Below are 27,328 nucleotides of genomic sequence, written 5' to 3' on the forward strand. Positions count from 1 at the left end.
CAACTGATGAGTTATTGGACTGTGGCCTACTGCGGGGATGCAGGGTCTGTCCCATGTGGGGTACCTTCAGGAAATGTGAGGTGCTCCGTGTACTAAACCTCAGGAAATGTGAGGTGCTCCGTGTACTAAGAGTATAGGGAGACAAAGTTATGAAGCAGGTACTAGAGGTGTGTGGTGTAAACACTCTCAGTAAAACATTAGGAGGGACCAAGGAAGGTTAAAAAAAGCCAATATCAAATTTTAATAATCAACAGTCCGTCAAGATTAAAACATCAATTAAATAAATAGGTCAGAAATAGACATTGTCAAGTCCCATGTAGAAAGCAGCAATAGGGAATACGTAACAGGCTCTGAAGGCCAGTTGAAAGTAGTGTTATAGCAACAATACGACCACTAAGGGTACTTTTCAACCTAAATAGCAAGGTACCCATCCAAGTATGGATAAATGTGTCATAAATTATACTCTCTGTTTAAAGTTCAGAGATATACCTTGCTATTTAGGTTGAAAAGTACCCTTAGTGGTCGTATTGTTGCTATAACACTACTTTCAAAAGGCCTTCAGAGCCTGTTACGTATTCCCTATTGCTGCTTTCTACATGGGACTTGACAATGTCTGTATTTCTGACCTATTTATTTAATTGATGTTTTAATCTTGACGGACTGTTGATTATTAAAATTTGATATTGGCTTTTTTAACCTTCCTTGGTCCCTCCTAATGTTTTACTGAGAGTGTTTACACCACACACCTCTAGTACCTGCTTCATAACTTTGTCTCCCTATACTCCTATCACTATCCTCCCGGATATAGACAAAGTATACACTGCTAATTGTGATTAGACAGTAGTATACCAGGTTTCCTCTCCTTGTAAGTAGCTCCGTGTACTAAACCAGGATGATGCACTGGAGTAGGCTGGGGTTGCCAAAGTTAGTCAGACAGGCCATGTCTTCTACTTAGCTGGGATGGACATGGTTCCCTCCACAGGGTAGACCTTCCCAAAAGAACCAAATCAAAATAGTGCGATGCCCAGTTTCATACATCAGAGAGCAGAGTTCCTTGTTTTTACAGACACCGTACATTTGTTATGAGCTTGATTGGGAGGACTGTCTGTATCTCACCCCATACCTGTGAGATGAAGGGATAAGTGGCTCGACAGACAACACAAAGCTCTGCATTTCCAGTGGATACGCTCTTAATGAAGCTCATGGGCACTGTCTAAATCCAATACATTGATACACTTTTATGGGCCCAGTACAGGAAGAGCAGGCTTTGGATCAATGTACAAGTCAAGAGAGGATTTGATACATAAGTCCATTTAGGAGCGCAGAAGGTATGTACAGATTTATCGACCACATCTACATGGGTTTCTTATGTTTTTGAGAGTTAGCAGACTATGGATGGGGTGAGGAAGGCTTTAGTAGCAAGAGTAGCACCAACTGTTTTGAAGAATCTTTTCTCTTCTGTCTGTAATTACATTCCTGTGGTAGCTTGTGGCTGCAAACTCACTAGGGCAATATGTTCATAACTAGGGTGCAGCAATTATGCCGGTGAAACTTAATACTCGTTTGTGTACATTAGGACCTCTGAATGCTTCATAGTCTGATCAAGACCTTCAGCTTTCCTTGAATGCCAACCCATTCATTCATGCACATGGGACAGGGAAATGGATGTTGGAGGTTGCCATGGCAACTCTCTTGCATTGTCAGAAAGCATGCCCATGCAGTGACCTGTGCCAACATCCAAGGGCACTTCCACAGGGAGGAGGAGAAAGGTGTGTTGCATGGGCGAGGGACCCCTTCAGTCTCAACGTCAATGTGCGGACACACGAGGCGCACTCAAAAGTCTGAAGGCAAACTCCTCCCCGCCTCTACTGAACTTCCTGCATTGCTTTTCGCCCGCTGTGGCCCACCGACTGCTGGCCTACATTCAGCACAGGCATATCTCCTACCCTTGAATGACCTTGATTTTGCCTGACCTCTGACCTGAAACGTTGACCAGTAGCTTACTTTGCTAATCAATCAGGATCCTTGAACTATTGCATTTAATGGATTGTGTAGACCATCAATTTCATTCTACCCATAGGGACTTTTTATAGCAATTAGTAGTAAGTGCTTTTCAGCGTATCCCTCGATTCCAATCCATTATCATTGCATCCATGCGGCTGAAACAGACCTGTTCTTTTTCACCTCATTAGGGACACTTCAATCCCCCCTCTGCAACGTCTACTCCTCGTGAGTTTTTCTGTTCTCCCTCATCCAAGAGACGCATTTCAGCATGTCTTGCAGTTGTGGTTATTTTCACAAGGCACCGCCAAGCCTTAAGCCCTTGAGTGCTAAAGGCGAGTGTGTTCCCCTGATTTACATAGGTAGGCATAACAGCCCAGCGGTTAATTCAAGAAAGCTGCAAGATTGCAGACCACAAGATGCTTGCTTTGCAATGTGCACCTATAATCCAAGTCAGCTGGAAATTCCTCTGACTTTCACTGCAAATATAAAGCCAGTCAAAGGGCTTCCAACATTCTGGTTTATCCATCCCAGGTTTGCTTCTGAATCCAAATTCAAATTATACAAATCGAAAGTCCAAAGGTCTCTACCATGACTGTCCCTCTAATTACGATACCATTACAAACAAGGGGGCTCATTCTGAGGGTGGTGGTGTAGAAAACACCTGGTGGGAATTCCGTTACTGACACCCATTTGCTGGAATTACCACCGACCTCATAATGAGGTCCAATGTACCTACCACATAAGAATCACTCATAAGAAAGCTTAATGATACAACTACATGCACTATGTATACAAATGGCAATTTACATTTAGGCTAGTACTTTTTATTGCAAGTAAGAACAGCCATTTCAAAATATTTGTTTTCACTGATTCTTCACAATTCAGAGTCAAAATGGCCCCAATGCTGGTAAAAAGCGGGGAAAATAGGGAGACCTAGAGGAATGTAGCCACAAACAGAGCAAACAATAATTACTTGATGTTAGATTGAGCTTGCAAAACCTGTAGTGTCAGCTGTTCCTACTACACAACTCAAAGGCACACATTTCCTCTACCTTCGAGGGGCTAAAAAGCAGTGTTGACACCACTGGGACGCATACCTGTGGTCTACAAGTTACACTGATAGCTGCAGTCAAAGCACAGGCATTTATCTACCAAGCTACCTTACCAGGTAGGTTTTTTGCAAACTAGGAACTTGCCAAGAGGAATGCATGAGATTCCGGGTAGCCAAGCAAACGTAGGATTTTGCGCACAACTGTGCATGCAACACACTTTTTCCCTCTTGAACGGAATCAGTGTGTGTTCCAAAAGATGAGATATATTTTATGCGCCAGCAGTAGTTAGGGGTCTTGTGCTTGCTGGTTTCTAAAGCCCATGACCCTGATGGTTCTGGACTCCCTGTCACGGTCTTGACCTACAACACATTCTCAAGATGATATTCTTGTGGTAAAACCAAAGCATGTACTACCCATATGCAGAGTGATACCAAATATCAAAATGGCTGTCTAGATTCTGTTGTGCGTTCAGCAATAACAGCGAGGCCTTTCTTCCCTGAAGAGCATGCTATGGGTGCTTTTGGGAGTCACCATTTAACATGGGGTAAGAGGTTCTGAAAGGAATTACTCTCCCTCCCTGGTACTTATCCCAGACATGCATTTTTGTGGGTTGGTTCTGTCAGAGCAGCCTTCGTGGCTATCACCATAGCAGCCAGTCTCACCTCTCGGTATTCTGAAGGACAGCCTTGCGAGGGGCTTCCGTCGGTTTTGTTCTCTTGCTCTTCTCCTTATCAGATTCGGACTGCTCGCCACTCTCCTCATCTTCCTCCTCCTCCTCCTCATCGCTTTCTGTGCCATCACCACTCCCGCTGCCACTCTCACTCGCTGAAGCACTTACGGACTCTGGTTCTGAATGGGAAAGAACATACAAGAGTACATTTATGAATGAGCTTTATACATTTTGTTACGTATGTGTGCGGGCATAAAGTGGCCATGGGTCAACATAGTTTAGCATATGTCCAAAAAGCTTTATTAGGAAGCAAACTGTCATTTTTATGTTAAAGGATAGTTCCGGGACTTTTTTTTTATTGTCCCTACGGGTCGGCCATGTGTTTGTAAGCATAAATCGGTAGATCGTAGGAAACTTTCCTATGGACCTTACCCGACTTTTCGCCCATTATCGCACTCGAAATCAGCCTCCATTTTGTGATAATCCTATCATTCCGCCGCATCGACCTGGCTCACCTGCCTTTGCGGCACTAAATCAAATCCCCCGCCCCTGAGCCTGACATCAGCAGACGCGTACTGCCCATTTCAAGCACGTCTCGTGTCAACAATCGCTGCGCCTCAGCTATTGACGTGTTGCCATGGAAATGGCAGGACGCCTCTTTCCCCAATAAGTATAAACAGACCGTTTCACAACACACAGCAGCAGATTTTCGATTCCATTCCTCTCTCTGTGTTACTTTGAGTATTCTGTGACTCGTTTCAGTGCTCTGGTCAGCTACCTTCGCCGCTTGTAGCCCGTGTGAACACCTGTACCATCTCTGTAAATTATTTTACTATCTTTACCGCACAATGGCCACAATAATGCCGTATATGTACGAGCCCGAGTACACCGAGGAAGAACTACTGGAAAGTCAAGCACGCGAAAACGATGGGGATTCGGACGGCAGTTGGGAGGACCAGTCAACGGATGAAGAGCCTGGACCATGTCGCATGGACGGCGTCTCCACCTGGTGCACGTGCAATCGGTGCGAGCTAATGCCAACTGAGGAGGAGAACTGCTGCTGCCGTGAAAATTCCGGGTGCTTGGCCTACATTTCGGAAAGCGAGCAAAGTCTGCAGGAAGGCGAGCAAAGTCCGCAATGCATCACCGAGCTGCCAGAGTTCAGGGAAGCCTGCCTCTCACGGACCGTGTTGAGGATGATGATGGTGCTTATGCACGAACTTCGCGGCACTGTTCGTCCGCGTAATCCGAGTAACGAGTAAGTATACTCTGTTTGTGATGTCAGTGATGCCACCACTATTTCATGGTCGTCTCCCACATATAAAATTACATTTACATATCATTCGAACGCATGTAAATTTGTTCCATATAGTGCATTTTCTAGATATAATTTTTTTCTAAGAAAAATGACATGTGTTACCTGAATCGACATTGATAAGAAAGTTTGGTCAGTTTAATACAGTTTGCATCTTTTTTTTTCACAGGTGGTACAGGCTGGTGGCCTATCGTTGCTTCACTTGGTGGCTTCACGGGAGGCTCGGACACCGCGTTCGGAGAGTAATACCTGCCTGTGCGGTACTTGCCATTAGACAACATTTCCCCAGTGACAGTGGACAATACCGCGGATTTTCCCTCGATGTGCTGCAACCTCAACTTTACAATGTGTAATGTTTATTATTTATGTTTAATTAAAATCTAAAATAAAGCCCAACATATATTTTAACAATGGTTGTTTTGATTTTTTAAATGAATCTAGTGTATATTCTCCTGGGAGGGTGAGGTATTTATAAACTCACCCCCCTGCATTCCATGTAGTAGATCCTGCAGCCATCCTCTTACATTCAGTTAGATGGCCTCTCCTTGGTGAGGCCCTGCGGCAAACGGGTCTTGTCTGCACGACCACCGCCCCGATCCACCCCCCGCCCTATCAAAGGCAGTTCGCACCGGGGTACTTGTGCTGGCAAGTGGAGCTGTCAGGGAGCGATAAAGGCCAAGAGGTGCCAAAGACCATGTACACTTCAAAGTGGTCTATAGAGCATGGGTTGTTGTTCCCATGTCTACCTCCAGACCCCGTGTCTCCTGCCAAGCATCCCCCCTCACGCTGGACGGCCCCCTGCAATCCACATAAGTGTGTCTCCATTCACGAGTCTTCCTGTGTCTTGTCTGCACGACCACCGCCCCGATCCACCCCCCGCCCTATCAAAGGCAGTTCGCACCGGGGTACTTGTGCTGGCAAGTGGAGCTGTCAGGGAGCGATAAAGGCCAAGAGGTGCCAAAGACCATGTACACTTCAAAGTGGTCTATAGAGCATGGGTTGTTGTTCCCATGTCTACCTCCAGACCCCGTGTCTCCTGCCAAGCATCCCCCCTCACGCTGGACGGCCCCCTGCAATCCACATAAGTGTGTCTCCATTCACGAGTCTTCCTGTGTCTTGTCTGCACGACCACCGCCCCGATCCACCCCCCGCCCTATCAAAGGCAGTTCGCACCGGGGTACTTGTGCTGGCAAGTGGAGCTGTCAGGGAGCGATAAAGGCCAAGAGGTGCCAAAGACCATGTACACTTCAAAGTGGTCTATAGAGCATGGGTTGTCGTTCCCATGTCTACCTCCAGACCCCGTGTCTCCTGCCAAGCATCCCCCCTCACGCTGGACGGCCCCCTGCAATCCACATAAGTGTGTCTCCATTCACGAGTCTTCCTGTGTCTTGTCTGCACGACCACCGCCCCGATCCACCCCCCCGCCCTATCAAAGGCAGTTCGCACCGGGGTACTTGTGCTGGCAAGTGGAGCTGTCAGGGAGCGATAAAGGCCAAGAGGTGCCAAAGACCATGTACACTTCAAAGTGGTCTATAGAGCATGGGTTGTTGTTCCCATGTCTACCTCCAGACCCCGTGTCTCCTGCCAAGCATCCCCCCTCACGCTGGACGGCCCCCTGCAGACCGCATAATGCCACGACATATACACGTCATTCATTCACAAACACACCCCTGTTTCGAATTCTTTATAACCCACTTCATATTTCTAATGAGAACTTCTTTGCGCTTTGCTAGTCAACCCGTGAAGGTGCTGGTTATCTGCTCTTCGTCTCTGTGAACTTCCGTGACCACTTTGAGCAAACTCGTCAGTTTGCAACCTGTGAACTGCTCCCTGTTCTACGACAAGAAACTACTCTGATCCCTGCATCTAACTGTTTGTTCATCAAGGTAAGTCCATGTACCATAATCATTTTGCGTCCAATTTTTTAATTTATATCTATTTGCTAGTAGTCATCAAATTGCATCCATGTTTTCTTTTCGTTCACGACAGTACATGCAAGGAACTAGTCACATGTTCTGAGTTTAGTCAAATTACTTTTTCTATTTTTTGAAAGTTATTGAAATACTTATCCGCATGTGAATAACATGTATAGTTCCAAGAACCAAAACGGACCTTGCATTGAACCTTTTATGTGTCATTTAATGTTTTAACACATTGGTATTCATAGAGAATTGTTGATCTTTACTTTTCAGAACTTTCCATAATGCCTGCCTGTTCCATTGGCGGTTGCCCTTCGAAGACCCATAACAAATCTGAAGGTACTATAATGCATGTTTTCCCTAAGACAATAGATCAGATAAGAGAATGGGTCCGATATTGCGGATATCCAGCCTCTGAGATAGAAAGTAGAGTCCTAGAAGTCTTTGCGGACAAGAGGGGTGATCGATACCGCATCTGCAGCAGGCACTTTAGCCCAGACATGTACTCCACATCATTGCTAATAAGGACGAAAACACCGCGAGCGAGGCGAAAATTGCTCTCAACCGCTATTCCCACTCTATTCGTCCACATCCCTCCACTGGTGAGTCAAGTTTACGTATTTATCTCTCGGCATTGCGGTAGTGTGTAGCATTAGCTAACAATAATTTCCCCATTTATGTATCCACTCAATATGAAGGCTGAAGATTCTCCATCCGTGTCGTTATTGCAGTCATCAGCCACTTCAAGCGCCTATCGGGTAATCTTACTTAGCTATTCTGACACTGACTTGTTTTAGGCATGTAAATCAATAGTTTTAATTGATCGTGTAATTATTTTACCTAATGGTACACCACAGTACTCGTCCTCTAGTCTTTGTTTTCAGTTATAATTATTGTTATCCAAAATAATGCAAGTACTGTCTTTCAGGGAGATGCTGAGGAGTCCAACGCATTGACGACAACCGTAGATGTCACTCAGATGCTCGAGGTACGTTTCCGGACAGTTCCATCGATGGAGATCATCAGATCTTGCATTCTTGTAGCGTGATTGTTACACACAATGTTTCTTTCGTTTTTAGCCATTGGTATGTCCTTCTGTCGTCGCCCTCCTATGTGTCTTCTTTTTTCAATATTGTGTTCATTACTAATGAAAGTCCTATGTTTCAGGGAGTCGATGGAGCATTAGTCCAAGAGGAAGGGGGAGCATGCAGTTACGGGTCGGCGCAACAGCTTGCAGAAGTGTGCACCGCAGTTACAGCGTCCCTTGATGTTCTTATGCATTTCGAGGTATGGATACTGACAGATCAATCATGCGAGATCAAATGACGTGATTACATCCGCTATACTTCCTTCTTTATTAACGCAAGTACTATGTTTCAGGGAGCTGACGGAGCTTCTTCAACAAGAACATCACCCCTAGTAGTTGATGCAGATCTCTGGGTGGTGACACTTCCAACGATGGAGCAAATCGAATCATATTTAGATATCCATTATTTATTTTAGACAACTGATCATTTGTGCAGGTCTATTTAGATGAGCCGTTGACGCCTGCAGAAAGTTTATGTTCTTTTAAACAAAATAGAAAACCATACTAATGCAATTACTGTGTTTCAGGGAGTTGCTGAAGCGTCATCTTCAATAATATCATCAATGGAAGTCTATGCGGAGCCCGAGGTATGGATCTTGACAGTTCAATCTAACTAGATCAACAATGCGTGAACTATTGTCGTTTGAATGTTCTACACAATGCGTTCATTCGTGTTTTGCTATTGAGATGTACGTATGGGTATTGGTCCCCAAGTACATTTTGTGTTTTCAATATTATTATACATACTAATGAAAGTTCTATGTTTCAGCGAGTCGATGGAGCCTCAGTGAGTGATGGATGTGCTTATCATGAAAGTATAGTCGTTGCAGCGCGAGAGGAAGTGGAGACATGCACACACGAGTCGGAGCAACAGCGTCCAGATGTTGAAGTTCGAGGAAAGAAAGTTTCAAAGAAAAGAAAGCAAAAGAAGGTTAGTGTCCTGTTCACTATATTATGTTGTCTTTCACTGTCAATAGTTCAATACTGTAAGTTGTGTTTAAACTGAACATCCCTTTTCTAATCTGTCCTCTAGTTGCGAGTGGGTGTAAGAACTAGATCTACACAGACAGTGAAGCGAACGAGAGATGTTGCTTGTCAAACCTTTTGGCAGGGACTTGAGACTGGAGATGCATCGTGCCAATGGGAAGAATATGAAGTGATTGACAACGGAGCTATACCACCACCAGCCATTGATAGTGAATGTCCTCCTGGTAGTTTGGATGCAGTCGTAGATCAATTCACAGAATCCACACCCGCAAAAAATAAGAGCACGCGAAAGTTGAAGACATTGTTTTTTTCTCCCATCTCCGGACAAGGAACAGATGTTGCAATGGAAGAGAATGAAGTGGACGACAATGAAACACCATCAATATCACTCAGCATAGCGGAAGACGATATCAGAGATTGTACCTTTCATGCGAGTGACATGTCCTCAACGTTACAGGCCGAACCAGCTGGGATGCAGAGTGACAGTATAAGGAAAGAGGCCAAATTCATTGTATTCGATAGCTGTTTGATGGATATTATTATGATGATGAAATGTGGGCATTGGGTTGGTGGGGAAGTATGTGGGGAGCCATTGATTAATGTGACTCGTGCAATTCGAGGCACTAACCTTAAAATACATGCCACCTGTACACAATATCATCCGTTCGCATGGTCTGCACAACCCATGCTGGGGCAACTGCCAGCAGGCAATCTACTTTGTGCAGCGGCCGCACTTTTTAGTGGTTCAAGTTTTAAAAAGTTACAGTATTTCTTTCAGTTTGTGGGAATCCATTTCATTGCGAAAAGTCAGTTCTACAAATACCAAACCGATTATCTATTTCCAGCCATCAGCGAAGCTTGGAGAATGGAAAAAATGTCAATGGAAAGTACATTCGCGGGCAAACGCTTCAGGCTAGCCGGTGATGGACAATGCGACAGTCCAGGATTTTCAGCCAAGTACTGCACCTACCACTTTCAGGACATGGAAAGTAAGAAAATTGTGAGTTCGGTGGTCGTGCAGGTGTCACAAAGTACATCCTCAGTGGCCATGGAGAAAGTTGGCTTTGTAGCATCATTGCAAGAACTACAATCGCGGGGAATGGTGATCGACCTGATAGCCACGGACAGACACGTTTCAATTGCCAAGACAATGAGAGAACAGTACAAAAATATAAATCACCAATTTGACGTATGGCATCTTGCAAAAACAATCAATAAAAAATTGTCGGCTGCAGGAAAAAAAAAAGATATGCAAGGTATTTCACAGTGGTCCAAGTCAATCAGCAACCATCTTTGGTGGAGCTCAAAAACATGTGAAGGGTCGTTGGAAATTCTACTGGAAAAATGGCGGTCAGTAATGTTGCACTGTAGCAACGTACATCAATGGTCGACAAATGAGCATTTCCACAAATGTGAACATGGCCATTTGTCCACAGAGGAGGCACGGAAGAAGAAGTGGTTGATTCCTTCATCACCCACTCACAAGGCCATTGAAAAGATTGTATTTGATAAAACTATAACAAGAGATTTGAGGGGACTCACGGAATTCTGCCACACAGGAGATTTGGAGGTGTTCCACAATATGTGCCTAAAGTACAGGCCCAAAAGATTGCATTTTGGCATGGAAGGCATGATAAATCGGACTCTTCTAGCGGTCTTGGCACATAACCATAATGTTGGCCGTCAACAAAGTAGGACGACCGGAACTTTAGGGACGCTTCGCTACAATAAGGCCTTCACTAAAAGAAGTAAACAATGGGTGATCAAACCAGTGTTTGAGGATATGCAATATGAGTTTATTGAGAGACTTATCGTAGATGTCCTCGATAGGCACATACATGGAGTGGTGAACGAACCTATGCAGGGGACAACTGCATTGCCACCCAACATTGCCTCTGTTCCATGTCCACCTAAAGCAGAGCTCATTGAGAAATACACATCACGGTTTAAATGATTGTAATTCGATTGTCTGTTCTCTCGAGTCTCCTCATGTTGCAGGCCCATTGCAATTAAACCAAACAGTAATATAAATCATTTTTACAAAAATTATAGAATGTTTCCGTATTACAAACACATGGCCGACCCATAGGGACAATAAAAAAAAAGGCACGCAGACAAGATGCCCTTACACTAACTGGAGCTAACTAGAAATGTGTGCTCGCTCAAAGTGAAGGTCAGCTGCTTTGATGTTTTGCTCGGGTGGCGGAAAGGCCCACGACCCAATATAAGGTTCTATTGTGATTTGACCTTGACAGGCCGGGACCATCCTGAAAGACTAAGAAAAGATAATGAATAAAATTTCAGAAACGAAACGATGAGCCACGTTCATTAGAAGAAGTAACGTCGGCAAAGAAGGAGTGGTGTTTCGGGTCTGCCCTACACAGAGACACAATGGAAAATGCAAATATAATGTAAGTAACTTTTGATGAGTTTATACCGCAATTTCATTACTATACAGTGGCTTTAAAGACGGGTTCAGTTGTACTTGTACGTTCTATGTGGCATAGTGTTTTCTACCGCGCACTATCTGGAGGAGAACCATCTTCTTTTACTGAAGCACCTCAAAACCTTCCTCTTTGCTTCTGCTTTCTCTCTCCCTCTCCCCTGCTACAACTGGTCCACTGTCTGCGACCTCGGTCCTGGGCCCTTCCACTCTCCACCTGCACTGCCTCCCTGTCAACCCCTGCACTGGGGGACTGTCTCAGTATCCTACAGCCCCCCCTTCCCAGCACTTGTTCTGCACTTACCTTGCACTTGCCACCAGCTGGCCCTATTTATTTATTATTTTATGCTACTTACCTTGTACTCCACTCCCCCCCCTCCATGCCTCGCCACGCCTTTAAACACTTGTGTACACCCAGTAGCGCTGTCCTCGCTATGAAATGAATAATTTTAATAAGGATCTGATGGTGAGACTAATTTCATTTTTTATGTTTTTAGGTACATCATTCACTACTGTCTGTGTCACGAGTACCAGACACCGGCGGACGGCTTCTACAGCCGCCAGTTGCTTCTCCGCGTGAACAACGTTACCACCCTGACCATTTTATGGGACGATCGCCAAGTACAAGTATGCCCTTACGCGGTACTAACGGTTAGATGCAACATACCTACCGTTGTGGTGGCCTAGTGCCTCGTTGTTGGAACAGCCATGCGATTATCAGTGCGACAGAAGAGCTTATTTTTATCGTAAACCAACACCCTGTGTACTGCACACGAACATCGCTTCCCTCAAGACGAACTAATTTGGATCGAGAGCAAAGAAAAATGCAAATCGCTGAATATTCTCTAAACATTTGATGTCCAATAAACGTACTTTGCCAAATGTACAATCTTGCCGTTTGCTTTTAAACCACGGTTTCACATTCCGAATTGTGGTGCTGTATTGTGAGATGCTCTAAGACCCTGTGTACAGCAAAGGACCATCGCGTTCCTCAATACGAACTTTTTGGAACATGAGCAAATAAAAATGCAAATCGCTGAATATTCTCTAAACATTTGATGTCCAATAAACGTACTTTGCCAAATGTACAATCTTGCCGTTTGCTTTTAAACCACGGTTTCACATTCCGAATTGTGGTGCTGTATTGTGAGATGCTCTAAGACCCTGTGTACAGCAAAGGACCATCGCGTTCCTCAATACGAACTTTTTGGAACATGAGCAAATAAAAATGCAAATCGCTGAATATTCTCTAAACATTTGATGTCAAATAAATGTACTTTACCACATTTACAATCTTGCGGTTTGATTTCAAAGTACAGTTTCATATTCCGAATTGTGGTGCGCTGTATTGTGAGCTGATCTGTGTTGATTTCCGGGGTCTGTGTGGAGTCGCGTAGAAGACGCCTGGGCGCGTTTGCCTACGCAGCACAGTCACGTCACGGATAGAGGCGGGGAATATGAATGTTTTGATAAAGTCTGTTTCAGGGGCGGGGGATTTGATTTAGTGCCGCAAAGGCAGGTGAGCCAGGTCGATGCGGCGGAATGATAGGATTATCACAAAATGGAGGCTGATTTCGAGTGCGATAATGGGCGAAAAGTCGGGTAAGGTCCATAGGAAAGTTTCCTACGATCTACCGATTTATGCTTACAAACACATGGCCGACCCGTAGGGACAATAAAAAAAAAGTCCCGGAACTATCCTTTAAGTAAAGTAAATTGCTAGTGCTGGGCTTAGCAATAATGAGGTTTATTTCAAAAGGACAAGTGGCTGTCCCCTGTAAAGATGTGTGTTAGGTCTCCTTTAGATAACGTTGTTAATCCTCTGTTTGCTAGCTTTTTGGTTCTTCGTTTCTATCTTTTGCCGCCAGAGGACTTCTATTGAGGGGACTACATCTGCAACCCATTTAGGCGGCGCTACCCTTGGAAGCCCATATGGCTGCAAGGGAAGAGGTGCTTGATGAGCCCCCTATTTTGACCATGGGTAAGTTCATTCACCCAGAAAGTGTGTTGAGAAGTAGGTTGGTGGCAGCTACATGTTTTATTTTCATAACAAAGTGAACCCAGCTACTGTGATTCAGATGTGCTCACACATCTATTCATGTTACTAGGGCGAACAAAGTAGTCCAGAATCTTTCATCTAAACTGATGGGCTATAAACTGATGGGCAATGCAGCATCGCTTATCTGCCATGTTGGCGCTCTGAAACACTTGGGTACGAGCGCGATAGAAATAAAATATTAATATCAACACTCCTGTGCCTTACATTTTACTTTTGAATTTTTGTCGAACCCACTCAGTAAATAAACATACATAAAACCTACTAGAACCCCATACACAGATTGACTTATTGTGCCCAAAGTGAAAAAAAGCAAAGCCGGAGGCTCCAGCTTCCCATACCATGCTGGCAAGCTCTGGAACGACCTCCCACCGTCCCCGAGGGCAGAGAAATCCTACTGGATCGTCCATAAAGCTCTAAAAACTCAGTTTTTCCCCAAACCTGACCAGGAACTTTCTCTGTCCCACTGCCTGTTAGGGAGAATTTTCATTTTGGTGCTTAATTCCTCTCACCTTAGAGACGCCCAGCTCTTTTGCTGGATGTTAGGACTTTAAAAAAAAAAAACTTTTGTTTATTAAAAAGGTCCCAACTGCCACATATAGCACACTCCAGTGGAACATAACACAAGTACCAAAACATTTACGATAGCATTACAAAATCAAATTACATATTCTTATGGCATGGGACCAGGAGAAGTTTCAACGTCTGATACCATATCACAGAGGTACATCCTAAATGGAGCCCATATGTCCTTGGGGCGGCTGGTCTTGGACAGAGCGTCATTACATATTGCCCCTCACATTCGTTAACGAATGTCAGTTACCGGAGAAAATGTTCAATCTTTGGAGCAGAGGGGCTTTTCCAGTTTTGCAGTATGCAACGTTTCGCTATTATACAAGATACGTTGAACAGCCTTCTAGTAGTTTCAGATACCTTCCCAATGTCCCCAAACAAATACTTTTGCGGAGTGACTGATGCAGGAATCTGAGTTATCTCCACAACAATGCCCGCCACTGCCCCCCAGAACTCTGCTACCACAGGGCAGGGCCATTACATTTGAAACGTGCCCGCCTGCGGCTCCCCACATTTCTGACATTCCACAGAGTAGTTCACTGTAAATTTAGCCATTTTGGCCGGGGTATAGTGCAATCTGTTTAAGATTTTAAATTGTATCATTCTGAGGCCAGCGTTCAACGATACAGCTTTGGTCAATTGGCAATATTTAGACCACTTCTCATCAGTGATTGTTACTTCCATGTCCGCCTCCCATGTAGGGCTTACGTTATTTAAAGATGAGGAATGCGTTTATCATATTATATATTGTGGATATACCGGGGCCAGAACCGGACATCATGGCCCGCAGACATGCATGTGTGGGGGGTTCATCGGGAAATAGAGGCCATCTGGCGTTGAACGCTGCTCTCATGCAGTGATATTGAAATGCCTTCAGTTGCCTCCCACCAACCCCTCCGACCGGGCTTCTGAAATCTTCTAGGGTCACATATTTCCCATTAGGGAACATGTTGCACATTATTATCTCCTTGTTTGTGTCCCACATTTTCTGCAGGGCTTCATCAAATGAGGGTGAGATGCTGGGGAATTTCCACAATGAGGCCTCCGAATCATAGGGTGTCTCTATCTGTAGTTTTCTGCAGAGTGTTGTCCATGCATGGACCGTAACACTGACTGGATCAAATGGATGTTAGGACTTTTTAATTTTAACCCTGGAGTGAGACCTTTTTCTGTGTTTTGACCTGATTTCAATTATGTGTTTCCTTTGTTTTTGGAGTCTGACAAACTCTATAGGCATCTACTTTCTGAATGTGACACATAGCACCTTCAGTGCAGTGTTACAGAGATATCATTTAGATTTCTCATACGGTTTAAATACCTTCGCTTGTGTGAACTACTGTTCCAAAGAATAGTAAAGTGAAATTGACTTTACTTACCTTTTCTCTTTGTAGGTCCAGCACACACCATTTTATATGGAGTGCTGGGGGGTTACTAAGTAGCACCTTATCCTACCTACTCATGTAACATTTTTTATGTTACCCTCACTACTTTAAATGGCTGGTGGCAGTGGTTTAATTTTCCTACCATTGTGCTTTTCTACCGCAGCCTGAATCCTCAGCTGCAGTATAGCACCCATGGGTTGGGAGCTCCTGACTACAAGCAATTCTTTATTGTACAGACACATGCTTCTAACACATTCCTTGGTAATAGGTAATCCACCTTTTGGTATAGGCCTGTACTACACAAGTTGGTAGTGTGACTGAGCAGCCAGGCTTATCTCAAGAGGGGTAAATGTGAGCTATAGAGCTGTAGCAATGGGATTTACAAATAACACTTACACTCAAAGTTTTCTAGTAAAATAATAATGTATTTATTTAAAGGTCGGTTTTAAATAAGCATTCTTTAAAAAGGGCCATGTGCAACAATAAAAATACACTTCAAAATACTTTCTCGGAATCAAGTCAAGCAAGTAGATACTCTTCATAGACACTTCCTACACCCTTAGGTTACTTCACTAACTAGGACAGTAAGGAATACATAACTCACGTAATCGTATTTCTGGTGCTTGTATCTGCTTAGATTCACATGCTATGCATAGGCCACCATCTAGTGGAAGCTGCAGAGTATTACAGTTGTTGTTTTCAAAACTTGAAAATGGACGTCGAAATAGGGTGTGCCAGTAATACTATCCCTATTGTGACGTCCCCTGTACCCATGATCCCTCGCGCGTGTAGGTCCCTCAGATTGTATTTTGTCCTGACAGGAGTAGCTTGAGTACAGAGTTGCCAAGCAGATATGTGTATATAGTAGCTCATATAACATCTATGCACCTTCTCCAGGGGAGGAAGGGTGGGTGTATGTGAATCTAAGCAGTTAGAAGCACCAGAAATACAAATACAGGGAGTAATGTATTCCTTCTGATGCTTGTGAAATCTGCTTAGATCACATGCTATGCATAGATTAGCGAGCAGTGTTATGAGAAGGTGGTGGGTTGTGAGAAGGAGTAGCGGCAAATAGATGTTTTATAACCACTTGTCCCACCTGTGTATCTGTCTTGGAATGTGTGTCAATGCAGTAATGCTGAGTGAAGGTGTGAACTGAGCTCCATGTAGCTGCTTTGCAAATGCTGTCTAAGGGGACATTTGCAATAAAGGCTAGAGTAGCTGCAGTACCCCGTGTGGAGTGGGCTCTTGGTGTAGAAGACTGTCTGATAGTGAACAGCATAATTGTATACATTTGACTATACATTTGGAGATGGCTCTTGGAAACACGATCTCCTTGTCTGGCTGTAGCCATGGAGACGAGCAGTTGATCAGTCTTCCTAAGCGGTTTGGTCTTGTCTACATAGTAGAGAACCGCCCACCTTACATCTAATGTGTGGAGTTTGACCTCAGCTGAGCTAGTTGGTTTCTGAAACAAAGCTGTTAGCTCAATTGACTGGTTTACGTGGAACTTGGAACCGAATTTAGGGGAGAACCTAGGGTGAGTCCGTAAAACCAATTTGTCTTTGTGGATGATAAAGAAAGGGTCCTGCACTGACAAGGCTCGGAGTTCGCTGACTCTTCTTATGGAGGCAATAGCCACTAAGAAGGCAGTCTTGTAGCTAATGTGTTTAAGGGTAGCTTGATGCAAAGGCTCGAAGGGAGGTCCCATGAGTTTTGCTAGTACTACATTTAGATTCCAGCCAAGCGGGGGATTAGAGATTGGGGTGTAGTCTTTTCACTCCCTCCATGAATGCTTTAATGACTGGCACTTTCCACCATGAGACTTTACTTTGAGAGGCGGTATAGGCTAATAAAGCTGCTAGGTGGACTTTTAAAGAATTAAAGACCAACCCTGAATCTCACAAGTGGAGCATATATGTTAGAATGTGTGATTGAGTACATTCTATGGGGTTGATCTGCTTAGATTGGCACCAAATGATGAATCTCTTCCACTTGTGGAAATAACAGTGTCTGGTATTTGTTTTCCGTGCTTCTTTCAGGATCTCCATACACCGTTGTGGAATATTAAGGTGACCGAACTCTATGACTTCAGGAGCCATGCTGCTAGGTTCAAAGAGTGAGGTTGTGGGTGTATCGTTGTTCCCCCGTGCTTAGGCTGACCTGGTACGGGAGCTTGATGGGATCGCACATCGCCAGCTTGCGCAGATATGGATACCACGGTTGTCTCGCCCACATTGGAGCAACTAGGATGAGTGTCACCTGATCCTTGTGTAGCTTGTTCACTATTCTGCTGATTCAAGGAGTCGGAGGAAAAGCGTAAGCACATTTCCCTGACCAGCTCATCTATAGCCGGTCAAGTGGCACAGCGAGTAGAGCGCCCGCTTTGACACCCGTGCAGAGCCTGTTAACGCAGGTTCGAATCCCGGCAGCGCCAAACTCAGCGTTTCATCCTTCCGAGGTCGATAAATGAGCACCACACACCGTGGGTAATAATAAGCAGCGCTCAGATACCTGAGGGTTTGTAGCGCTATATAAAAGCCTAATTATTATTATTATTATTATAGGGCGTTCCCCTTGGAGTCTGGTTGGGGAACCTGGACACGAAGTCTGGGCATACCTTGTTTTCTCTTGTAGCAAACAAGTATAGAGAGGGGTAGCCCCAAAGAGAGAAGATGTGGTCTACCGTATCCGTGTGTAATTGCCACTCGTGTTCTTCTGGCACAGGATCTCTGCTGAGAGAGTCCGCTAGAGTGTTGAGTACCCCTGAAACATGTTGGGAGAACAGGGACGTCCCTCGTCTGAGTGCCCACTTCCATAATTTCTGAGCCAGTTGGACAGATTTGGAGAGTGTGTGCCTCCCTGCTTGTTGATATAAAACATTGCAGTGGTGCTGTCTGTTAGGACTTGTACTGACTGGTTTGTCAGGTGGTTTTCGAAGGCTTGTAGTGCCTTGAAAACTGCCAATAATTCCAGTAGATTGATGCGTTTCTGTGCAGTCACTTGTGACCACAGGCCGTGTGCTGTATGGTGAAGGTAGTGGAACCCCCACCCGGAATGTGACGCGTCTGTTATGACGACCGCTTGTGCTTCCTGTTCGTGGAAGGGCTTCCCTTTGAGCAGATTTTCCCTTGACCACCAGCGTAAGTTCTGAACTATTGTAGGCGAAACAATCTCTAGATCGTCCCACTGCCCACTTGCCTGAGACCATTGTTTCGCCAAGCATTTCTGCATTGGTCGCATGCGCAGGCGCACGTGGGGGACCAGGTAAATGCACGATACCATCATACCTAGCAGACGCATTGCTTTGCGTACACTTATCCGGAGACCGGCTTGATACTGGCGTATTTGACAATGAAGTCTAGATAAAAACCTTTCCCGGAAAATATTAGTTCAAAACCAATGCATCACCTATGAGGGACAGTAAGAATCAAAGTCAATGGGCTAGAAGAGTCTGCAGGGAGCCAGGACAGCCAAAGTCAATTAGAGCACAGTCTATGGAGTTGAGGCACTTCTTAGATAGCAAAGTGTTGCACAAAGTTAGAGAGTTTGTTGAAGAAAAATCACTGTAGGGTCACACGCTGTTAACCATCTGAAGCGTAGAGCTGAAATCAACTCTAGCAAGGTAGCTACAGCAAGTCCCAACTGAGAAGTGCAAAGCTAAAGACAAAGAGTAGTCCGAACAGTACCTTAGGTTAGAAGAAGAGGATCCAGCTGGCTTCTGCCCTGGTTAATGTTTTGCAGATCCTGTGTTCCTGGGCCTCGGTTGTGGGGACAAGAAGGAGAACGTCTGGCGGACCCCTGCACAGCAGTTCAGAGGTTGGCGGCAGCTACGGGTTCTTTTCAGTTCAGCGTCACTTTGCGGTTTCAACTACCGGCAAATGGCACCGGGGCGGATGTTGGACACTGTTTCAGCTTCCTTCATTCCTTGAGTCCAGCACTCTGGTGAAGTCACTCGAGCTTGGGTCGTCCTCTTTCGGGAGGGTCCTCAGGATCTTCCTGGAGCTTTGGTCCGGTTTAAAGACGTTGCACTCGACTACGGATTTCTCAACCCCTTGCACTCGGTACCAGCATCAACAAAGAAGTACAGTCAGTTGGAAAGGTCTTCCAGCAAAGTTCATCTCGGGGTTAGTTGGTCCCACTACCCAAGGCAAGAAGCCATCCTTTCCAGAGCTTCTCTTGTCGATTAGGAAAGGGAGCTTCAGCACAGCAGCAGGGCTTCATCGGTCAATTCAAAGGTCCAGGAGGATGCAGCAAGCTTTGTTCACAGTTTCTTCATCGGGTGTTCTTCCCAGTGGTCGATTCTGTCTTCATTCCCAAAACCCTCGCCTTTTAAGCAGGTTTCTCCCATTTATGCACAGCCTAGCTGTCACTCAAACAGCAGGGTGGATGTAGGACAGCCAGTCAGCCAATCAGGGCTCATTGCATTCAGGCATTCCTAAAGGCAAAGGACAGCTGAGTTTCGGGACCCTCCCTCACTTCCTGCCCTTCCACACACACTGGAGGCAGAGACGGGTTTCAGTATTGAAGCCCGCCAAAGGCAACATGAACAAAGGGCTCACACCTGGCTTGGCCCGCAGAGTAAAACCCCAGAAAGACCTCACAACCAGAAAATGGCGAAAAAAGAAGCCGGGAGCCATTTTGACAAAATGGTCACCCACTGGTGCTATACTACAGCTGAGGGTTCTGCCTGCGGTAGAAAAGTACAATGGTAGGAAAATTAAACCACTGCCACCAGCCATTTAAAGTAGTGAGGGTAACATAAAAAAGTAGGTAGGAAAAGGGGCTACTAAGTAACCCCCCAGGACTCCACATAAGATGGTGTGTGCTGGACCCACAAAGAGAAAAGGGAAGTAAAGTCAATTTCACTTTACTATTTATTTATTTTTTCATTTTTTCATTTACATTTATTGTACGCCCAGACCCTGAGGTATCACGGTGTAGTTACAGACACAAGCAAATACAATCTTAATGTTGAGCAATGCAATACGGGCAGAAGTGCAGGTATTCATTTATATACACTTATATACAGTGGAAATGGGGAATTGTTCTGAGATAGTAGGTATCTAGGTTCAACTTAGAACAGGTTAAATAACCAAGTTTTGAGTGATTTTTTTAATTTTGGGAAGGATGTTTCATTCTTGATATTGGTGAGTAAGGCATTCCAGTGCCTGGGGGCGAGTACTTTGAAGCTACTGCCCCCTGCTTTTTCTCTTTCGTATCGTGGGATTTCGAGATTTTCGCTGTTGTTCGTTCTGAGGTGTCTAGTGTGGTTTTTCTTAGCGACTGTGTTAAGTAGGTATTTGGGAGCTTTGTTGGCGATGCATTTATGGGTAATACTAAGGGCTTTGAAGAGTATTCTGGCTTTAATGGGAAGCCAATGATTTTCTCTCCTGATGTTGGAGATATGATCAGATTTTTTTATGCCTAGTGCCGCTTGGAGGGCTTTGTTCTGCATGAGTTGGAGTTTGGCTAAGTTTGTGTTAGAGGTGCCTAGGTAGAGGATGTTGCAATAGTCGAGCTTTGAAAGTATGAGCACTCTTGCTAGTGTGACGCAATTTGCTGGTGTGAGGAAGTCGCGGCTGGGGGAGATAAGTTTGGCTGTTTAGGAGGTGGAGGAGGCTAGGGTGTTTACTTGCTTAAAAATGGTTAATGTAGCGTCTATGTATACCCCAAGTGTCTTCACTTGTTTAAGTACTGGGATTGTGGTGACATCAATGATGAAGGATGAGTAAACAGACTGTAGGGAGGTGATTTTGGATGATCCTGGTATGAGTAGCTCTGTTTTGTCGTCATTGAGGCATAAGCTATTGTTAGCCATCCACTTTTGGATTAGTGGATTGATGTTATTAATAAGCAATGAGTCTTGCTTGTGATTACCTGTTAGTGGGATGAGGATCTGAGTGTCATCTGCGAAATTGGTATAGATGACACCCATAGAATCCAGCGCTGCAAAGAGCAGCTTGGTGTAGGCGTTATAAAGGGTGGGAGATAGACAAGAGTCTTGCAGGACGCCTAGAGGGACTGGTATGGGATCTGCTGATTCTTTACCAATGGCCGTTCTTGAGGTCCTGTCTGCAAGTAAGGATATCATCCAGTCTGTGGCATTGTCAGATAGGTTGAAGTTGTTGGCTAGGGTGGCACAGAGTTTGTCTTGGTCGACCAAATCGAAAGCCGCCGACAGATCTAGGAGCATTAGTAGGCAGAGTTTGCCTGATTCTCTAGTGGCATCCATTTGGATCTTCAGGTCGAGGAAGGGTGTTTCCATACTATGGTTAGGGCGGATCCCTTATTGTCGGTCCCCCAATAGTTGATGGTGTTCTAGAGGGTTTTGAATTTGGGAGTATGCTATTTTGTCGATAATTTTCAGTAGAAATGGGACAGTAGTTATGGGTCGTAGTTAGTGGGGATTGAAGGGTCCAGGGTTGTTGTTTTTAGGAGGGGTGTTACCACCCATGTTTTTTTGATACTGGCAGGGGCTATGTTTGAAATGAAGGAGGCGTTTACAAATTCAGTGATGACGGGTGATAGGGTAGGATCGCACAGTTTGACAAGATGGGAAGGGAATTGGTCTTCTCTGCAGTTGGAAGCTTTGAGTTTCACTATTGTGTCTAATACTTCTTTATTAGAAACTGGGGTGAATTGAAAAGGGGGGAAGGAGGTGGTAATGGGAGGGTTAGTGGCTATGTTAGGAAGTATTTTTTCAGCAAGGAGTGTTTTTTTGCTGTCGATTTTCTTTTGTAAGAGCATAATTTTAGAGGCTAATGTATTGTGGTGCACCACGTTTTACTAGCATTATAGGGTGCTGTCACTTGGCATGGGTTCTCAAGCTCTCTGAGGATAGAGAACAGTTCTTTACTGTCAGAGTTGGCATTGGTTATGTGAGTGTTGAAAGCGTTGGCTTTATGAGCGATTATAGTTGATTTGTACTTTTTATTGGCTGTTTCGAAGGCCTTTGCTGATTCAATGGTGTTGGTTTTCCTATGTAGGTGCTCAAGCGATCTATTCTTGGGAACAGTAATTCACACAAGAAAAGGTATTGAAACCTTATGAGAAATCTAAAGGATTTCTCTGTGACACTGCACTGAAGTGCTGTGTGTCACCATATAAAAGGTAGATGCATATGGAGTTTGTCAGACTCCAAAAACAAAGAAAACACATAATCCAAATCAGGTCAAAACAGATGAGAGTGAGAAAAAGGGCTCACTCACTCGAGGGTTAAAATGAAAAAGTCCTAAAGTCCAGCAAAAGAGCTGGGGGTCTCTGAGGTTGAAGGGAATTAGCACAAAAATGAGAATTCTTCATAACAAGGACTTTCAACCTCAGAGTGGGATTCTCTGGTTGGGTATCTTCGGCATTTTTTGACTGCCAGTAAATGCAAGCATCCTTGCTGGGTAACATAGCAACAACAGTGGGCCCTATGTTCTGGTGGGCCAATTGCAGTTCCGGTGAAGCTAATTATCTTCATACAGACCGCAAGATGCTGGTATGCCCAAGAGAAGAACCTCTAGGGTGTAGTGTAACTGCACAGTCCATTGGAGGTGCTGAACTGGTGTCAGAATGTATAGATTGTGTTCAAGCAAGGCAGTTCAGCTAAGAGATGCAACCCTTGCAGGATGGATGTTCATTCGTCTTTTTCTGGGTTATAGTTTAATTTCTCCGCTTGCAGCAGCCACGAGTCTTGAACTGCTTCCTCCTTGTGTCACGTGTGCACAGGGATTAGTCAACAGGGCTTTCCCACGAGCAGCGGTTCCCCAAAGACTTGCAAGTCAGATATGCCTGCAACTCAGAAGGCCCTGCTTGACCAACGGGTGAGAGCCCAACCTAACATTCACCACAGCTGATCCTGCAGTGGAAAGAGGCACTGATATGCTGGTGCCCTCTGTTCTTTAAAGAGGTACACTATTGGCAGACACTGGTAGCACTTTGCTGTCTAGTGGGCCATAGCAAGTTGCAGCAACATCCTCACAATTTCCTGGGGGTTTGGTGTCCCTCTTATTTTGGTATTCACCCCAGGATTAAATAAAGTAATGGAGAAATCTCTCTGGTTATATAGGAGAATTATGAGCCGAGTGCAGGCAGTGACACATTGACATTTTTCCGAGCTACTAGTTTAGAAAACACAAATGATGTAGCTTTCGCTCAAGAGTGCCATATGCTAATCAAGCATCTGTCCAAATATTTCTTGCTTCTCCTTTTCTCACCTTTCAGGCATGGAGAGTTCATGACCATACATAGCTTCATCAGTTTCCTTTCACAAAAATGGGAAAAAGGTCTAGCTTTGAAAGGGATTTCTAACAGAGTAGCGACCCCTAGAGCCTACTGGAAGGTAAGATCTGCATCAACCAAAATTAGTTAAAACAGACTGTGCGAGAATACTCACAAGGACAAGATGTCTTGTGGATACCCTAACCCTGAGAGGCCAAAGGGGCTTTAAGGACATGACACAGAGTTGTGTCCTGGATGATGCCCCACCGTCTGACTCATTTGGGGAAATTTGTTTCAAAATTAGTAGGGAAAAAACAAAGAGTACGTGGCTTTTTTTTTCCAGTGTAGGGCTTTTGCCCTCACAGCGAAACCCGGTTTGTTAGGGGGTTTGGGTCTAGATAGGGAAACCAGATCTCGATCATAGGCTTGCGTCCACTCAAACATCCTTGCAGCCCTCCGACAGATGGGGATGACACTTGGAAACGGAAGACCTTCCCTATGAGACAGGCAGTAGCCATGACTGTATATGGTAACATCCAAATCCCATTCACTCACTTGCATGAATGAGGTCTACCTGTTGACTTGGTAATGCATTTTCTTATGGCGTTCCCAGCAGCGAGTGACACATATGCCGTGCAGGCACAGCAAGCTGTGCATCACTAGATCACAAAAGGCAGGCATCAACTAGTGGAGACCACAGAGCTGATGTGCAAGGTGTGTCGCACAGGGACACCACATACATTGAGGTATCCTGACTTGAAGGATTTAGGATCTCAATCTGGTTTCACATCACTTGATGAGGCTTCCCATGAGGGACAAGTCTGGTACACTAGCTATGGAGAGTCAAAATACCCAGGCACTTGCCCCAGAGTGGCTGGATCAGACTTCCGTCTCACACCGACGTTGCTCTGTTCAGCTCTGACAGATAATTCATAAACCTTTAGTATCCATTGGTTACAATGCAATCTATCCGTAGTTTTAAGTAAATCAAGTGGCTAGGATAATGTGCAGGCATTGGTCCCTGGTATGGGAGTTTTCCTAAAGTCCCACTTGGAGGTAAGACTTTAATAAGCTATCCCAGTGGTTTGTAGATCCCCAACTCTTATTATCAGTCCATGCTACTCAGAGACCTTGGTAGAGTGGCAGAGCAGTCAGGCTTATCTTAAGAGGAAGATGTGAGCTGTAGGTAAGTACAGAACCCCATTACTAATGTACATCAAAGAAACACTTACACATGCATTTATATTTAAATATAGATTTATCATATATACACATAAGAGTCACTGTTTAATACTTAGCACAATAAACCAACACACCTAGGTATACTTTACAATACTTTGAAAAGGCCACTTCTCAGTTGGGAGCTGCTGAACACACACAATTGTTACCAGAGTTTGACAGGTCTACCGTAGTATCCGTAATAACGCACACCCACAAAGAAATACAGTAATTGCATTTAGTCAGCATACACATATTAGACAGGGATTTTTGGGAAGGAAAACAGTTGGTTAGTGTTATCTTAATAGAGCCTCAGGTTCTAGAGGCAATTTCACTGCACAGCAAGTCTTTTAAAGTCCAAAACGTAACCCTAGCTAAAAGGCAGTTTGGAGAGGCTTAAAGTGTTGAAAAGCAGCAGAAGTCATGGATCAAGAAAACCTGTGAATACTTTCTAGTCTCTAGGAAGGAAGATACAAGAAGGCTTAACCCACGTTGGAGACCCTGTTAAAGGACTTGCTAAAGGGACACAACCAGCTTGAGTCAGAGGTAAGAGGGGGATTGACCTAAACACCTCTACGTGCACTCCAATGCTCTTGAGCGACTTTCTGGAATAAGGTAAGCAGTATAATTTTCCCCACAGTAACTTAGGTTTGAAGAAAACGTTTGTGCTGGATTCTCTGTGATGTTGCAGCTCTGCACCGGACCTCCAGATTCCTTTCTGATGATGAAAGGCAGGACAATGGACGGAATCTCTCAGAAGCAGTCTCGAGGGAGCACTTCTGGCACAGCTTTTATCTGCTTCTCAGGTTACTCTGCGATTTTGGTGCCTTTTCTGTGACACCAACAAAGTACGCTATTCGCCCGGTCAATCTTTTTCGGTTCCTGCAGTCCCACACTCTGGTGATGGGGTCTGGACGAGTTGGAGTGTGTCTCTGGAGTGTCCTTGAGAGCTCAGCAAAAACCAGTTTGGCCTTTCCACGATGATGCACTCGAAATGGACAGCAGGTCTCGTGGTATTGGGTTTCCGCAGCTCTGGTAAACTCACAGGACCTCGGGAGATGGCTCAAATCAAAGTTTGTTTTGGGACTGGTTGTTCCCACCAGCCAAACAGAAGGAGTCTTCCTCTTCGGAGTTCCTCTGTTGCGCAGAAAACGGGGTCAGGGCAGCAGTTGTCACTTCACAGTGTTGCAAAGGGTCTGCAGGTGTCTCTGGTCGTCGTCTTCTTCGATTACTTCAGCTTCCGGTAGTGGACTTGCTTTTCACTCCAGGAGCCTCGTCTTTTATCAAGTTCCAGAACTTACTCCTCTGCAATCTTCCTCAGCCGTTTACAGAAAGGTGCATTTGGCTGTCCAATCAGGACAGCCAGACCCCCAGTGGGAGATTGTCCCATTCAGGCACTATGGCAGACAAAGGACAGGGGGCGGGGGGGTGGGGAGGGGTGGAAACTCCCACTTCCTGCCTGCCTGCCCAGACACAATGAAGCCTAGGCAGGGATAATCAAGGGTTCCAACCAAACGCAAAACACACACAGGACCCCCCTCCCAGAATGGTAGAAGGGCTGACAAAGGGCAACCAAGCTAGAAATGGTGAAAAAAGAAGGCGGCCCCACGTTAGTACTTGAGTGCCCCTATTGTGTACCACCGAGGTTATGAACTTAGCGTGCAGTGGAAAAATCACACAATAGTTGGTAGAACACATCCACTACCACCAGCCGTAACTTGGAAATTGTCTATGTGACATAAAAGTCCCAGGTGCAGAGTGAAGGGGGATACAAAGTATCCCTTTGGCATTCCACATAAGGTGGTGTGTGCCAATCCATCGGACTATACAGTTTTAGGAGAGATACTAAGTATATCTCTATCCTTAAGAACTGTAGTTTCTCTAGGATAAAGAAATAAATCTCAAAGGAGGACCCCAAGTATCCCCAGCAACACTGCCCATAAGGAGCTGTGTGCTGCAATAGTAAAATACAAATGCCTTTAAGAGTTATGGAGAAAAATAGACTCCATAGGACATGTAAAATACAAAGAATAGAGTTCCAAAAGACAGAGCCTATAAGAATGAGTGGAAAAAGACTCCACTCATTCAGTATTTCAGAAAAAGGTCCAAAAGCCCAGCAAAAAGTGCTGGGGATCTCACTAGGAGAGGGGATGAAGCTTACAAATGACACATCTCCCTAACAGTCCCACCAAAGACCACCTCAGGCTGATATTGGACTGGATGCTTCTCATGGTCATCACGCATGATATCACGCTAGAACTCTTCAGTTCAGCACTTAATGACACTAGACTGACCAGCACTAGTGGTGTAAATATAGCACCTTTGAATTGCAGTCGTTGATGACAAATAGGGGCCAATACAAGAAGCGGATATCACTTGCATATCAGCTTAACTAGCACAGCCACAAGTGGGCC

General features: G+C 44.9%; 1 protein-coding gene across 5 annotated transcripts in view; it reads right to left on the reverse strand.

Moving 5' to 3' along the window:
- Positions 1–27,328, reverse strand: part of AP3B2 (adaptor related protein complex 3 subunit beta 2) — a 533,172-nt gene that overhangs the window by 110,690 nt on the left and 395,154 nt on the right. For all 5 annotated transcript variants that reach the window (XM_069624707.1, XM_069624706.1, XM_069624708.1 and 2 more), the window contains exon 19: positions 3,719–3,905. In XM_069624707.1, coding sequence (XP_069480808.1) covers positions 3,719–3,905 — 187 coding nt within the window. The remainder of the gene's footprint in view (positions 1–3,718; positions 3,906–27,328) is intronic.

The sequence above is a fragment of the Ambystoma mexicanum genome, chromosome 11 (assembly GCF_040938575.1).
Source record: "Ambystoma mexicanum isolate Mex_15411 chromosome 11, UKY_AmexF1_1, whole genome shotgun sequence".
Lineage (NCBI taxonomy): Eukaryota > Metazoa > Chordata > Amphibia > Caudata > Ambystomatidae > Ambystoma > Ambystoma mexicanum.